Source organism: Myotis nattereri (assembly GCF_964212035.1).
Source record: "Myotis nattereri genome assembly, chromosome: 14".
NCBI lineage: Eukaryota > Metazoa > Chordata > Mammalia > Chiroptera > Vespertilionidae > Myotis > Myotis nattereri.
The window spans coordinates 26,580,081-26,596,238 of NC_138089.1; the positions used below are offsets into that span (position 1 = coordinate 26,580,081).

Sequence of the window (16,158 nt, forward strand, 5' to 3'; positions counted from 1 at the left end):
GGGTGTCAGCCTAGACCTCCCCCTTCCCTACTACCTGCCCCCTGTACCTCTGCTGCTCAAACCCACCAGTTCCCCTACCTTAGTCCAGACCCTCCCTATTTATTGTCCAAATTCAGGCAAAGTTCTCTGCACTAGACACCCTGTTCCATTTCACCCTTACCATTCATTCTTCCCACTGCAGCCAGAGAGTTTTCAGAAACAATAATCTGATTGGGTCTCACCCCCGTTTAAGATTCTTCCATGCTTCCATCCCCCTCAGGAAGGCTCGGAGTCCAACCCTTGCTCGCCACTCCAGCCGTGTCCTCACCCCCATCATTCGCCCTGGCTTCTGCTGCACTGACCCTACATGCCGTGTCCTGCCCTGTCCTCACCGAGCCTTTTGCTCTAGGTGGCCTTTCTGCCCCCAGATGTCCCCTTTCTTCTTTGCTAACTCTCCCTTGCAAACCAAACTAACTACTCTGCAGGCAGGACCCAGCTCCACCTTTACATCCTGATGTTGGCCAGGTCCTAGTGAGGGTCCCCAGCTTTTCTCTGTCATAACCCTCCACGCCCTGCTCTGTTTATTCATCTGCCTTCCTCGTTAGACCACCCGTTCTTTAGGGACCCCTGGGCATAGCACGGTAGCTGGCACACGGAAGACACTTTAGTACGTATTACTTGTATAGATTAATCAATGGGTAAAGGACAGATACTGTATACTGCTATTACCGAACACACAAAGACACATTAGGTAGCCTTGGGGCATGCAATAGGTAGCTCTAATTTATAAAGAAGAGAGGAAAGCTGTGGTTTAGCTAATAGGAGAGTCTAGGGGGGTAACATTGTAGCTGAAAGTGTGGGCTCCGGAGTCAGGATCCCTGGGTTCAGTTTACAGCTCCTACACTTGCTTGTGGTATGACTTCGAGCCAGTTATTAATCTCTCTGTACCTCAGTTTTCCATCTTTGAAATGGTGAAAATAATTGTGCCTACCTCAGGGATTGTTGAGAGGGTTAGAAGAGTTCATGCTTGAAAACCGGCGAAGGGGGAGATAGCATCGCTCCCATTTTACAGATGAAGCTGAAACTCAGAGAGGTGATGGCCCCTACACACAGTCACACAGCTGGGGAGGAGCAGAGCTGGACTTGCAGCCCATCTCTGTGCGTGCCAATGGCTGGAGAAGCATGGGCATTGTACTGAGATTTCAGTCTCTGGGTGGAAACCTCCAGAAATATTTTACTCTTATGGCCTGAAAAGGTGCTTCTTGAAGAATCTGCGTGCCTGGCTCATAGTAGGTGCGCAATATTACTCGTTCGAGTAAATGAATCCCTCCGAAGGGCCCCATCTAGTCTTCAGCATTTCCCGCTCCCTGGCCAGTATTGGGAGGTCTGGTCCTGAGTCCTTTCTTTGCCAGGGTGTTGGCAGCAAACTCTTCCTTATTCAGACCTTTCTTCTGTCCCAGTACTTCATGGGGCCGGGTCATTAAGAAAGCTCTTTCCCAGGAAGAGCTGTGCCTTCTCCAAGTCCCCAGAGCTGAGGGCCCAGCCCCCATGCTCTCAAAGGCTGCCCTTGTGGGTTTCAAAACAACCCCACAGCCCTGCAGGCTGAGAACCTGGCCCCCGAGCCCGCTTTCTTTAGAAACCCAAGGTCCATGGCTAGTTAGAGTCAGCGCTGGTAACTCCTAAAGAAAATGGTTTGAGGATGTTTTCAAATAGTGTCTGGTGAAACAAAAGAGCAATTCATCCCGCATAGCTTTTAGTAATCTGCTTCCCATTCTGGGAATGAGATTGTTCAATTAAGCGAGAGGGCGCCAAAGCAGGCTGCATGACTCAAAAGTTCACAGCATCCAAAGTGTGGAAGAGAGGGGACCCGCGCCAGCCCCCTCCTGGCTGGTCTGCTCCTTCTTGCTCCCTCTGTCTCTGTCATTTCCAGCTTTCAGTTTCCCAGTTCAGAAAACAGCTACCTCAATAAGAAGGCATGTGTGTGCATGCATCTCTGCTAGCTGAGACCTTGTGTAAGTGTTTTTTTTGTGTGTTTTTTTATGAAAAATTCAGAGGCTGGAGTGGAGTGGGACGGAGCACACCCCGGTCTTTCCATTGCCAGTGACGCACATTCTGTCCTGCTCTGGGTTGTCCCTTCTCATTCACCAGCTGATGGGTTATCAGGGCACTTTGGGGGTTAGTTTGCAAGATGGTGGGTATATGTTGTCTTCAAGGCTCTTAATCTGGAAACAAGGGGGTCAGTGAGCCCCCTGAAGTTCCTGAAGAATGTTGGGAGTGGGGCTATGTCAGGGCATTTCTGGGGAGAAAGAAGCTTCTCACAGGACCCCTGACTGCCTCCCCAAAGCCCCACTTTCCAAAATACATACATACATACATACATACATAAATAAATAAAAGATTGAAAATTATTCAGGTGGAGTTGGTGGGTCTTCCTTCCTTGCCAGTAATCCTTGGGGAAACGTGGCAAAGTGCAGCTTCCCGGGGACCATTCCACAAATATTCGGACTTAGTGGATCTGGGATGGAGCGCAGGGATGTTTGTCTTTTGGCAAGTACCCCACAGGGATTATGCTCTGGGGCCCACTGCTCTTTTAAAACAATAGATACTCTGTAGGGTTTCGTTTAATAAGGCTTGTAGTTTTCAAATGAATTAAAGCCAGAGGCTGCTAAGACATAAGATGCAAATAAAATAATGGTTGCTAAAGCTATATGGCCGTCGCTGTTCTTTCTCAAATAACTTGGACTTCTTTTGTGTCTAATTTTTCATAGTCAAGGACAAGAGCCATGCCATGTGTACCATTTTACCCTCAGTACCTTATCTATATTATGAAAGGCTGTGGCCTTAACACTGTAATGACCAAAGACCAGCGCAGGTGGGCGGGGCTGCTCGCACGGGTGGGCGGGGCTGCGGGATTTTGTGTGCTGGGCTTCTAGTTATTAATATAATGCCTGGCTCAAGTAGTTGCTCAATAAATATATATTTATGTGTTGTTCCCACTTCTGGCTATAGGTTGAGATCTGGTTTCCTTTTGAGTTAAATCCATGGCTGCACACAGCCTGATTTTATTTGGGGGACTGCCTGATTTCTCCTGTGGGGGTTGGGGCTGGAAGGAGCCTGCAGACCAGTGCTAATTGGTGTCATTGAGTAATTAATGCAGAATCAGGCCCGGAGCGGATTCCCAGGGAGACAGACACTGAGGGAGGCTTTCATGCTTGGTGGGATGGGAGCTGCTTTCTCAAAGGACATTCCCAGAGCGCTGAGGCGACTGGCGTGGTCTGGTGGGGGTGGTTTGGCAGCCGGGATGGGGTTCGTGGAGCAAGTTTGGAGGGGGTTTGTGTTGGTGCCATGGTTCAGCACAATATGGAGCGTGGCAAGTTTGACTTTAAGGAAACACAAACCCCAGGCATGGGCTCTGGGAGCCAGTCCTGTGTCAACTCTGAACAATTGATGGGTTCTGAGGGACTGTGTAGCTGGAGGCATTGGCTCAGCGCACCCAGGGGTCCTTTCTCTCCTGTGGCCTGGGCCCTTCGGGACACCCCTACCCCTTGGCATGTTACTCAAGGCTCTTGATGATGCCTCTATTTACCTTTCCTGCTTTCCCCTCTGATCGCTGATCACTGTGCTCCAGCATTCCCCAAGTATCCCAGGTTCATTTTCTGGCCTTTGTGCATGCTATTCCCTCAACCTAAAACAATCTTTACCCTTAAATTCCATCATCTATCACCGTGGCCTCAAATATCACTTCTTCCAGGAAGTTTTCCCTGCCCCCCTCTAACAGTCAGGATAGGTTGGTTTATGCCGCAGTAACAAACACCTCAACAATCTCAGTAGCTTAAAGCAACGGGGTTCATTTCTTGCTCACACAACACTTCTGAGACAGGGTGGCAGGAGGGTTCATGATGTCACTCAGGAGCTCAGGCTTCTAGAGGCTCCATCTTGACAGTTGCTTCTGTCATGATCAACAGCAGAGGAAAGGAGACATGGTGAACCATACCACCTGGCTCTGGAAGCTTCTATCTGAAGTGACACAGGTGCCATTGGCCAAGGTGTGTGATCTCCGCTGAGGTAGGGACCTGAGTGTTTATGGACACTCCTGTGGTCTCCCAGGACCCTGAGGTGTGCTAGGGGCGTCTTGGTCTAACCAAAGGCCTTGCACTTCTCCCATCATATCCTTACCATGTTGCACTGTGAACCGTCTGTTAACTGGGCCCTCTTTCCCCCCATGGAGTGACTCCATGAAGGCAGGGGACTGGGTCTTGATCCTCTCTGAGGTCCCCACCCCCAGCCCTGGGTTTGGCTCAGAGGATGCTGGGTGAATGGTGGGTGGTGGGTGAAGGAAGGAGAGGCTGTCCCTGCCCCTTTGTGGCACTAGCTTTGCTCAAGGTTTGGTTGGGGCGGGCCCTCTCCAGCCCCTGTAACCCATGGCCCTTTCTTCTGCAGGCGCCGGGTCCTGGCCATCTCAGATGGGATTGAGCACATTGGGAATCTCCGCTGGGAGCTGGCCTTGTGTCTCCTGGCAGCCTGGACCATCTGCTACTTCTGTATCTGGAAGGGGACCAAGTCCACAGGAAAGGTAAGAGGCGCATCTTCAAGCAACTAACGCAGACAGCTCACAGGTGGCCCAGAGAGTGCCAGAGAGTTCACGTTGCAAAGACCAGCTCTTAAGTTGGGAGGTAGGAGGAGCACTGGACAGGAAGTCCACTCAGGAGCCCAGAGCTAGAATCCCAGCCCACCACTTATTTGTCTCACAGCTCAGGGCTACTCACTTCTACCTTCTGAACCTCATTTTACTCATCTGTGAAATAAAAAAGCCTTATCCTGTCTTCTTATTGAGTTGAGAGTCAGTAAAGGGGCACATGGGAAGGGGCATTAAAGTGCTTTGAAAACCAGGAAGTGCTAAACTACTACTAGGTAGTTTTTGTAATTTAGACATGTGCTTCAGATGTGTGCTAGTGCAGGTAATACTGGCTGCCTCCACTGACCCACCCGAGATCTCTCCTACCTGGGGTCTGTGGAGGGAAGGGCAGACACTTCCAACTCGTTACTTCGCTGTGCCATTTACACCATGTGGCTTCCAGGGTTGCAGCTCCTCAGTAAAGAGAAATGGGAGAAGACAGTGGCTCCTAACTGGCCAGGGTGTGGCTCCTGCGGTCATGGCTGCTGGCCATAACCTGAGACACAGCCTCACCTACTTGCAGGGAGGCTGGGAAATGTAGGGGAACACAGGGACGTCTGGTGAGCATATCTGCCTGTGCCGCAAGGATCAATAGAAGCTGCAAATGTGTAGCTCATAGTGAAGTCCAGGGCACTGATGTTCTTTTGCTTTTGCTTTTTTGTTTTTTAAAGAGAAATAATTTCTAACATTTAGAAATTGGGAAAATTCATGTGGGAAAAAGAAATAGGATTCTGGCATCCCGTGGAATGTTGAAAGATTTGGCAATACTGAACTTGCATACCTACGTGACAGAATGTGGCTGAGCTAGCAGCAGTCACCTCCTAAGGATACGTGGTTGGCTACAGTCCCTACCATTCTCTATTGCCCCCAATTCTGTGACTGAGCATCAATGCCATTATTTTCCTCCTTTGTGCCACTCATTTTTCTTGTGGAAAAGAGGAAAATGAAATTTTTCTTATACCTGAGTCACCCTGACCAACCACATCACTCCTTGCCTGCCTGCTTCTGGGTAGGCAGTTGCTCATAAACTTGATTAGAAGCTACTGTCTGGTTCAGGAGCTGGAAACAAAACCACTGAGAAGACAAGAACTTTTCAACTCTGTGCCCTTTCACAAAAGATGTTCTCCTCAGCTCCCCCGATGGTAGGTGGGATCAAGAGGAAAGTGCTGGAATGTTGGAGATGGGTGGACCTACAGGAGGGAAGTTAGGAGAGCATACAAGCGATATCAACAATCCCTGTGCTGTGAGCCAGGAAAATGAGGCCTGAGGAGAACAGGATTTTTCTGGTTTTTCAAATATAGAAAGCATTGCTTTCTTGATCTCTTCAGACTACATACTCATCGCTCCTGTCCCCTTCCTTGCTGCCTCTTCTGGCTAAAGAGGAAGAGAATGACTGGAGGGGTTCAGAGCCAGGGTCTCAGGACTCACTTCTTAGGTCTGTTGCTCACTAGCTGTGACCTCAGGCACATCACTTAACTTCCTGATCCTCGGTATCCTCTTCTGCAAAACAGGGATGGATAACTGAGCTTGCTTTATGGGGTGGTTGTCAGGAGGAAATGCAAGAATGCACGTCCAGTGCTTAGCAGGGTGTGTAACTAATAGTAAGGGCTGAGTAATGGTGGTTTATAAAAAAATAAAATTTATTTATTCAAGAAATAGTTTCTGAATATCTACTCTGTACCCAGCATTATTCCATGGGTATTTAAAGATGAATAAAACACAGCATCTGCCTACTCGGCTAACAGGGAAAGTGCACTGTGAACCATGGGAGAAGGGAGGAGATGTAATGGCTGGTATTATTACTGCTTCTCCTGTGATTACACATCCTCGGGAGTTGATGCTGAGGCCAGTGGGGCTTGGCTGGGGGGCATTGTGCCTGGTTGTGGGGAGGGCTTGGACGAGGTTTTGTTCATGCAGGTGAGTGTGTTGTCCATGTGCATGTGTGGACTTGAACTTCCCAGGACATGGGCCGTGGCAAAATTTGGATCCACTTAGACCTTAGAAGAAAGCTCAGTCCCATAGTGGGGCCACATGCCATTGGCTCGGCTATTGAGCCTGTGTGTTAGAGAATTTTTTTTTTTTTTTTTTTTGGTCTGAGAATTCTGATACAGGAACAGTTTCAAGGAAGGACTGGCAGGCTACATTCTTGGGGATTTCAGAAGCGGCATATGGGAAGGGAGGGAACATTCCTTCATGGCCTTCTGCTCACTCCACACCCTGCCAGGGGCTTTTCATCTACATTAGCACATGAATCACATGAACTGGGGCGATATTGCCTCTATTTTATAGGCAGGTGGAGACCCTAAGCCTGAGAGGTTGAGTAGCCTGGCCAGAGTTACATGGCAAGTTCGTATCTCAGCGCCGACCCACCTTGCCTGTCCGTGGACTCAATTAAAATTTAGAACGTTGTGGTGTTTTGAGTGATGTCCTTTCACACACCCTCGCTGAGTCTATTTCTTCTCATCTCTAGTAGAAATGGTAATGATAGCAGCAGTAATAATATTTCTAAGTAGTAATAGGTCATGGTTATCGAGCACTTCACATGCCCATTGCATTCAAACCTGGAAACAAGCCCAGAAGACAGGGGCTAGCATTATCTCCATTTTACAGATGAGAAAACTAAAGCCTGGAGGGTGTAAGTAACTTGCTCAAGGACCCTTAGGAAGGAAGCGGAGGGCTAGGAGTAACCCCCGGCCTTGGTGATCACATAGCCCTTGCTGTGGATGAGTGTACCCTCAGGCCTGCCATCTGTGACATGGGGACAATGACAGTTTTCTTATGGGCTGGTTCTGAAGAGACAATTAATGAAATAGCTTAGTACATAGTCGGCACTCCATGGTTGTTTGTTGCAGCTGGATCTAAATATGCCTTTAAGGGAAATGCTGAAGTCAGATGAGCTAAGTAAGCATTTTCCTAAAGGCTGGGTTTTAAGGGCTCTTCCCCTGCTCCATGCCCAGGACCAGTGTTAGCACCCAGGATGAGCTGTGGTTTGCTGTGAGATTCCTCTGAGTCTATGTGTTCCATCCCTACCCTTATTTGATGAATGAGGAAACAGGCTTGGAGAGGGGAAGGGACTTGTCTGAAGCCACACAGAGAGTAAGTGTCAGGTGTCAGGTGTCAGGTGTCAGGTCAGAGAGAAGAGCCTGGTGGCCCAGCTCTCCAGCCCTTTATAAATGGCAAGGTTCTATGGGTCAAACCTGACAGTTTTGAGAGACTAGGGGTCCCTGGATTGGCACATGGGCTCTTCAAAAGAGGGTCTGATGCTTTTGTTACTGATTGTTTTCACCTCACCTTGGACGTGAGCCCAACGTCCAAAGGTTTTTTGGGGTTCTGTACAAAAACATCTAAAAATAAACACAAGGTCATCTGAGTCTTCCTGAGTGGGCAGAGGTCACCCTGCTTCTCACCTGCTGGACCCTGGCCAGAGCTGCTTTCATAAAACTGTTCAAGGAAGAAGAACCCTATCTTCCCACTAAGTTCCAGCCCACTTCGTGTATTCAGACCTCAGCAAAAATTTCTGAAATTTTAAATTCAAGAAATAATTCCAAGCTCCCGCTTTCTCCAAGGTAATAACTTCAATTCAATTCAATGAGCATGACCCCGGCTCCAGGAGGCATATATTTCAGGCTCAGCCTTTGAGCAGGTGGTTGTCTAAGTGGGGATTTGGGTTCAGGTCACAAATACGTAAGTAGATCACTGGTGAGGCTGTGACAAGGCCATAGGTCAGTGATGGCGAACCTATGACACGCGTGTCAGAGGTGACACGCGAACTCATTTTTTTGGTGATTTTTCTTTGTTAAATGGCATTTAAATATATAAAATAAATATAAAAAATATAAATCTTTGTTTTACTATGGTTGCAAATATCAAAAAATTTCTATATGTGACACGGCACCAGAGTTAAGTTAGGCTTTTTCAAAATGCTAGCACGCCGAGCTCAAAAGGTTCGCCATCACTGCCATAGGTGAAGGCCTGGCAGTGCTCTCCAGGGCCCAGCAGGCAGTGCATTGGCCCAGAGGCCGCACTGGCACTGGCATTAGCACTTCCTCCAGGGACACCCTCTGCAGATGTCCTTTAGCTCCATCCTCTCCTGTGCTCTCCTCAAGTACTTATAATCTTCTGATGTCACAGAGGCTGGCATTCAGGATCCTCCGAGTCAGAGCGAACAACTGCTCCCCTCAGAAAAAGCTGCTCCGGGTTGGCAAGATGCTAACAAGGGGCCAGCTTCAGTATGTAGTGAGGTGCCCCATGGCTGCTGCTTAATAAACCTTTGTAGAATGAATTCCACCTGTGTCTGGGGTTCCCTGCAAGTGCTGGGATACACTGGAGAGGACAGTTGAGGGTTCTGAAATACTTCCTCCCTTTAGGAGGAAACTTTCAAGTGGTTTGTAACTTGTCATCTTCTGGGTGGCAAACAGTTTCATTCTTAATTGGAAAACAAATAATTGAAATCAAGTGACCAGAGAGAACGTGAAGACATCTTTGTAATTTTCCTGTGTCCTTGGGTTGTTTGTTTTTAAAGACATGTTAGGGCATATTTAGGGTTACAACAAAACTGAACAGAAGGTACAGAGACTTTCCATGTGCCCCCTGGCCCCACACATGCTTAGCCTCCCCTATTATCAACATCTCTCACCAGGGTGGTACATTCGTTAGAACTGATGGACCTGTACTGACACATCATAAGCACCCAGAGGCCATGGTTTGCATTAGGATTCACTGTTAGTGTGGTACATTCTGTGGGTCTGGACAAAGGTACAAGGACGTGTATCTATCATTATAGCCCCATACAGAATAGTTTCACTGCCCTAAAAGCCTGCTGTGTTCTGCCTGTTCTTCTCTCCCTTCCCCAACCCCTTGTAACTGCTCATCTTTTTACTGTCCCTATAGTTTTGCCTTTTCTAGAACATCATGTAGTTGGAATTATATGGTATGTAACCTTTGCAGATTAGTTTCCTTTACTTAATAATATGCATTTAAGGTTCTTCCATGTGTTTTCATGGCTTGATAGCTTATTTCTTTTTATCACTGAATACTATTCCATTGTCTGGGCGTACCACAGTTTATTTATCCACTAGAGGCCCGGTGCACTTGGGAGCGGGGGATGGGGGTCCCCTCAGCCTGGCCTGTGCCCTTTCCCACTCTTGAGAGCCCTCAGGTGATGTCTGACTGATGGCTTAGGCCAGCTCCCCAGTTGGACATCTTTAGTGCTGCCACAGAGGCAGGAGAGGCTCTCGCCACAGCCACTATGCTTGCCAGCCGTGAGCCCAGCTTCTAGCTGGGCAGCGCCCCCCCTGTGGGAGCACACTGACCACCAGGTGGCAGCTCCTGCATTGAGTGTCTAACCCCTGGTGGTCAGTGCGCATCATAGCGACCTTTTGTTCCACTGTTCGGTCAATTTGCATATTAGCCTTTTATTATATAGGAAAGAATTACCTTGATGGACATCTTGAGTACTTCCAAGTTTTGGCAATCATGAATAAAGTTGCTTGTAAACATTTGTGTTTTTACATTTAAGTCTGTAATCTATTTTGAGTAAATTTTATGAAGGATGTAAGGTCTGTGTTTAGATTAATTTTTTTGTATGTGGATAACCATTTGTTGAAAAGACTGTCTCTCTCTGTCCTTGTTTTTTTTATTCATCAAATTCATCTTGCCCATCTCTGCCCCCAGCTTCTCTCCCTGAGCTCATAAGCCTGAAACCAATCATTTCTTCCTTTACATCTCATCCAATTATTGACCAAGCAAGTCTACTTTAATCATCCTATTAAAAAAATGGATTGTCCTCTCCATTTCTGTTGTCCAACTATCCACTCACACAGCCACGTGTTTAACAAATGCTGAGCCCAGTACCTCCGGAGTAAAAATTGCTCTTAGAATTCCCCATTTGTACAAATATATTTCTGACATGCAGAAAGATACAAATGGAATGCTTTGTATCCTAACAATAATTACAAGTAAATATAAGGTGTCCTTCTCTTTATTCTGTTTTAGCATATAACAGCATGTAAAGCAATGTTACGATTTTGTGAAATCCCTAGAATCTGCTATGCATATTTCTTGAAGACTGAAAAACTGGTCATTTCTGTGTCCTTCTCTTGTAACTTTGCTAGGCCTTTGTCTAATGCATGGATAAGCAAACTATGGCCCGAAGGGCCAAATCCAGCCTATGGTCTGGCTTTATAAATAAAGTTTTATTGGAACAGAGCCACATCCATTCCTTTACACATTGTCTATGACTGCTTTTTTGCTACTGCAGCAGCAGACTTGAGTAGTTGGGACAGAGAAATGTGACCCACAAAACCTGAAATATGCACTGTCTTATCCTTCATTAATCTATTACTAATTCCTGTAGACTATTTGCCATTTAACAAGAAACTAACATATAAACTGCTGTCTCCTTCCTCGTCCCCCCCCACCCCCCCCCCCCCCCCCGCCCCGCCACACCAAAGCATGGACTGTTTCAAACACTGAAAAGCTACAGTGGTGGTTTGCAATGGAGAGCTTTTCTGAAGGATCTTTGAAAGTTCACTCTAGCCTTTTCAGCCCCCAGTTTTTATACCCAAAAGCTCGTTTGCTATGGATGTTGCTTATTCACTCATTCGTTCATTCACTTATGCAGTAAGTGTTTATTGTGTGCCTACTGTGTGCCAGGCACCAGGCTGGGGCTCTTCTCACTGATGAGTAAAGCAGACTATGGAGCTACGGCCTGGTGGAGGAGATGGGGAACATACAAGTCACAGACATGCTGTGGACAGGAGCAGGGAGGCTGTGAGAGAGAAGGATGAGGACAGGGGAACTCCTTAGAGGGGTCAGAGAAGGCTGCCTTGAGGAGGAGTCTCCATCTGTGAAGGGAAGGGATTGGCCAGGTGAGTAGCACATATGAAGTTCTCAAGTGGGAAGGACTTGGTAAATTTGAGAGGTGAAATATGTTGGGGCCCAGGTGGACCTGATGGGGGCATGCAGTAAGCAGGAAAATCAGGAGGGGTCAGACCGCACGGGCCATGGATTTTATTCTAAGTGCAGTGGAGAGCCACTGAAAGTTAAGCAGCGGTAGCGTGATCTGATTTTCAGCCTTAAAAGCTGGCTCTGGTGGCTTGTTGTGAATGGATGGGTGAGGGATAGAGAGGCTGTGGGAGCCCTGTTAGTGGGTGATTGAGGAGGAGGTGGCAGTGGAATGGAGAGAAGTGGCCGGATCAGAGACACCTTTAGGTGTGGCATCATTGTTCTGCAGGACCTGCTGCTGTCCTTTGACTTTTGAAGGGGGATGGCTCATCCAGCCTCTGGCCTGGATGCTGTGCCCTCTGAAGGCAGCCATCCTTGCCCACCAGATAGTCAAAGTGCTCCTTCAGGCTGCCCCCCCCTCCCTCCCCAGCTGGCTCCTATGCTTTGCTCTCTCCCTGCCTGGTTTCTTCCTCTGTTCTCCTCTTGGTGGTTGATTTATGGATTTTTCCCCCTAGTTTCCTGGTCTCCAGGAGCAATGGTCAGGAGGGGAGGGTGCTGAAAAAACAGTTCTGGTCCCTTCCCCTCCTCCTCCTATTGCCACTTTAAAGGAAGCTGCAGGATTAGCTAGGATTTTAAGAAGAATCCTGCCTTTTCACTGCTTTATGGCTCTGTTTTTATTCCTTTCAGAGCTCTAGGACACCAAGGCAGGAAAAAAGAAAACACACACGCACACACACACACACACACACACATACAGAAACAGCTGCAAATAGCTTTGAATTGCTTTTTTTCATTCCCTTCCTTCAGTCACCAACAAGTAGAGGAATTGAAGGTGGACCAGGACTCTTAAACAGCCATGTTGTCTGCAGGAGTGGCTCTTAGTTTGACCCAGGTCTTGTTCTAAAGTCTTTACTCCATTAATGCATTGAGTCTTCACAACAACCCTATGAGAAGAGTATGATTATTATCCCATTTCGCAGATGAGAAAACAAAGGTTTGCAGGGCTTAAGCTACTTGCCCTACGATGAAGCATCAGAGCCCATTGGGGTCAGGGAGGGTCAAGGTGGGGCCCCTTGGCAAGGGAGGCTGCCACCTCAGTCTGCCTGCCCTACAGCTGCCAGATGTAGATGAAGCCTTGGAGGGGCTATGGGAGGCTCCTCCCTTCCGAATGTGCCTTTTCCTCCCTCCCCCAACTGCCACCAAGGCTGGTTGGAACTGCCAGCAGGAAAATTTATTCTTCAGGAGCACCCTATAAAGTGGCTAATGGATTCAATGAGGCATAAAGCAGGAGTGAAGGGGGCAGGGGGAATAAAAGGGAAAGATGTGTGAAAGGGAAGAGAACAGGCTCAGGAAAGGAACTGGGCAGTGCTGTCTCTCAGCCCTCAAGTGGTCTTTGTTGCAGCCTGAAGCAAGCAGGGAACGGCGTTGGTGGCGGGGCTCTCGCGGGCTGGCTAATGTCTGCATTCAGAGAGGAAACTAGAGCGTTCATGAGATGCATGCAGAGAGCCCAGGCGGCTGCGGAGAGGTCCCCAGAACCCGAGGACACCCAAAATCGCAGCCGTCCAGGGGCCTTTGTGCCGAGTTGGGCGCGCTTCTCACACTGCTGTGGTTCGGGGAGAGCCGTAGATTGTCACATTAAGTCAAAAGAGTTTAGCATCTTGATTCAGCCCTTTCTTTGGCCTTGAATGACAGCGTTTCACCTTTAGCGGGAACCCTGGCAGCGAGGAAGGTTGGAAAGGAGGGAAGCTTTGTGACTCAGTAATACTGTCTTTATTAAAGCACAAAGGCCCCCCAAAGTCCGAGTGGTTGCTGGGTGGGAGGGGTTCTGTAGGGCTGGCTGCCTCCTGAGAAAGCCTGCGGGGCACCGAGAGGGGCCCTGGTGCAGGGAGGCAGTTAACTCTTAGGGAACACCTGGGCACCTGGCACTGTGCAGGGCCTGCCCGCACGCCTGGGTCTCCTGGGACAGGGGACCCACCCTCCTGTGTGGCAGGCACAGAAGAGCCAAAGTGGCTGTGGGCTCAAGGCCAGACCTAGTGCAGTGCTGTTGGAAAACTAAGCCAGGAACGAGTGAGGTGTTTACCTTGTGCCTACTGCATTAGCACTCTGCTGAGCACTAGCGGAGAGGGTTCGAAGACTTGTTAGCTGTGGATCCTGCCCTCAAGAATTGTGCCGAGAAGATAAAGACAGAGATAGCCGTGGGGAAGAGTGGCAGGAGCCAACATCTGGCATTGAGTCGGCCCCACCCCTTGCCGGCTGTGTGATTGAGTGCAGCCCGCCCTCACCTTCTCTGGCCCTTCACGTCACTTCATCTCTCTGGGCCTCAGTTTCCCCTTCTGTCAAGTTAACGTGACAAGTTCAGTGATGGGGGTGGGAGGTGTGCTGGCGTCACTAGTAAGAGAACGATTGAGCTGGGGGTGGAGCTGGCAGCCAGAGCCCACTGCAAAGGGAGGAGGGCATGGGGTCAGCATGTCCAGGATGCTCTGGGCAGGGGTTGATGTATATGTGAGCCAGCTCTGACAGATGTGTGGGAACAGTGAGGAGCAAAGGCCCAAAGAGGCATTTAGGGGAGTAGTGAGAGATGACAGGGGCCTGGGCAGAATGTGGCCCAGATGGCCAAGCAGGGGGCTGACATGTTAGGGAGGCACCTGCTTGCTGTTGGCCTGGGGGCAGGTTGCCAGCTCACGCCAGTGTAGTAGGAATTGACGATGTCCGCTGTCTTCCTCCAGAGTGCCTGCTAGATCCCCCCTTCCTCCTCCCCACCCCTGTTGCCACCTGTGTCAGTCAGCATTCCAGCAGAGCAGCAGAACCAGCAGGAGATCTGTATTAAGAGGTTCAGCATGAGGAACTGGTGATTGTGGGGTTTGGCTGGACAAGTCTGAAATCCGTAGGATAGGATGAAACTTTCTGGCAGAAGCCGACAGAGTTGCCCAGAGACATAAGTTCTTCATTTGGGAAACCTCGGTTCTGCTCGCAAGGCCTTTCACTGACTGAGTCAGGCCCACTGAGCTCATCTAGGATAATCACCCTCACTTCAAGTAAACTGATTATGGACTTTAATCACATCTACCAGACACCTTCATGGCAACACCTAGATTCGTGTTTGAATGACTGGGGACTGTAGGCTCGCTACCTTCCACATTACAGAGCCTCCCATCACCTTCATCCAAGTGTGCCTCACTTCACACCTGGATGATGACACACTTGTTCAGTCTGCCATGTGCCCTGCCCAGACCAGGCTGCTTGTCAACCTCTGCCAGACTCAGCTTCCTTACTATGGCTTTCATTGCATGACTTCCCCTTAGAACTCTCCAGTAGCTCCCCAACGCCTACAACAAATTTAAAAATTGCACAGATAATATTATAACAACAGCTATTTCAAAGCAAAAGAATAGTCTCCCCAAACTGTTCACATGTTGTCCTCTGATTACATGTAATCATGGTTTATATCTCATTTGGTCATAACATGTTAGAATTCAATATTTTGCCTTTTTTATCTAATATTCCATCGCAGCGTTTCTACCCATTTTGCCAAAAGATGATCTTTAAATTCCATTGAGTAAATATCCCATGACATCATAAATTTCTATGACTGTTAAACCCTTAGGATATTTAATTTTTCCATGTCATTGAAAATGCTAAAGGAGATATTTTATGTTATAGGGGTTTCTTTCCCTATGGGAGGTCATTTTGTTAGGAAAATTACAAGGGGTGAAACCTCTGCCAGAATCTCCTGTTTATCTTATCTGCCCAGAAAAATCTTGGTCCACTACCTAACTCCCCCGCTACCTGCCTTCTCCTCTTAGACCAGTGGTTCTCAACCTTGGCTGCACATTAGAATCACCTGGGAATCATTTTAAAATCCTAATTTCTGGGCCTCATCCTCCAGAAATTCTGTTTCTTTGTTATGGGGTGAGGCCACAACATTAGTAACAAACAGAATTTCCGGAGGATGAGGCTCAGAAATCAGGATTTTAGAAAGATTCCCAGGTGATTGTAATGTGCAGCCAAGGTTGAGAACCACTGTCTTAGATGCTTTTTCCCCTCTCCCCCTGACGTTCTGCTCATGGTTGCAGGCCCAGCTCATATCCTGTCTGGGCACTTGGGAAATGTTAGGGTTGGATGGAAGAGATTTAAGTCTCCCTCACCCCATCAAATGGTTCTCTCAGACCTGCCTCTCTGTCTCTCCCTCCCTGTGTTCGCTGGCAGACGACTAGCAGTACATGGCCTTCCTCCAGCTCTTGCTTCCTCATCCACTGTTGTTTTTTTTTTGCCCCACTCTGCTGTCTTGCTCCTCTAGGAAGCCTTTGCTGGCCCCTCCCACCCTCATCCTCCTCAGTCTCCTCTTGCAAGCAGCAACATCCAGCTGACCTGGGTTTGCTTCTCCTTGTCTTGTGACGGCTGTGCTTGTGGGCCCTGGGGAGATTTCTTACCCTGAGAGGCAAATATTTATTAAGCGTGTCCTGTGTACCGTGTCCAGTGCCTGGGACTGCAGATATCTACTCTAAACAAGTTTAGAGGCTAGCGTGTAGGCAGATAAGTAAACAGGCAGTTACAAAACA

The 16,158-nt window shown here is 48.4% G+C and overlaps 1 protein-coding gene across 1 annotated transcript in view; it reads left to right on the plus strand.

Moving 5' to 3' along the window:
* SLC6A11 (solute carrier family 6 member 11) overlaps window positions 1–16,158 on the plus strand; it is a 104,116-nt gene that overhangs the window by 22,178 nt on the left and 65,780 nt on the right. Inside the window, exon 5 of the mRNA XM_081105732.1 lies at window positions 4,420–4,552. Within this exon, the coding sequence (XP_080961858.1) occupies window positions 4,420–4,552 (133 nt within the window). The remainder of the gene's footprint in view (window positions 1–4,419; window positions 4,553–16,158) is intronic.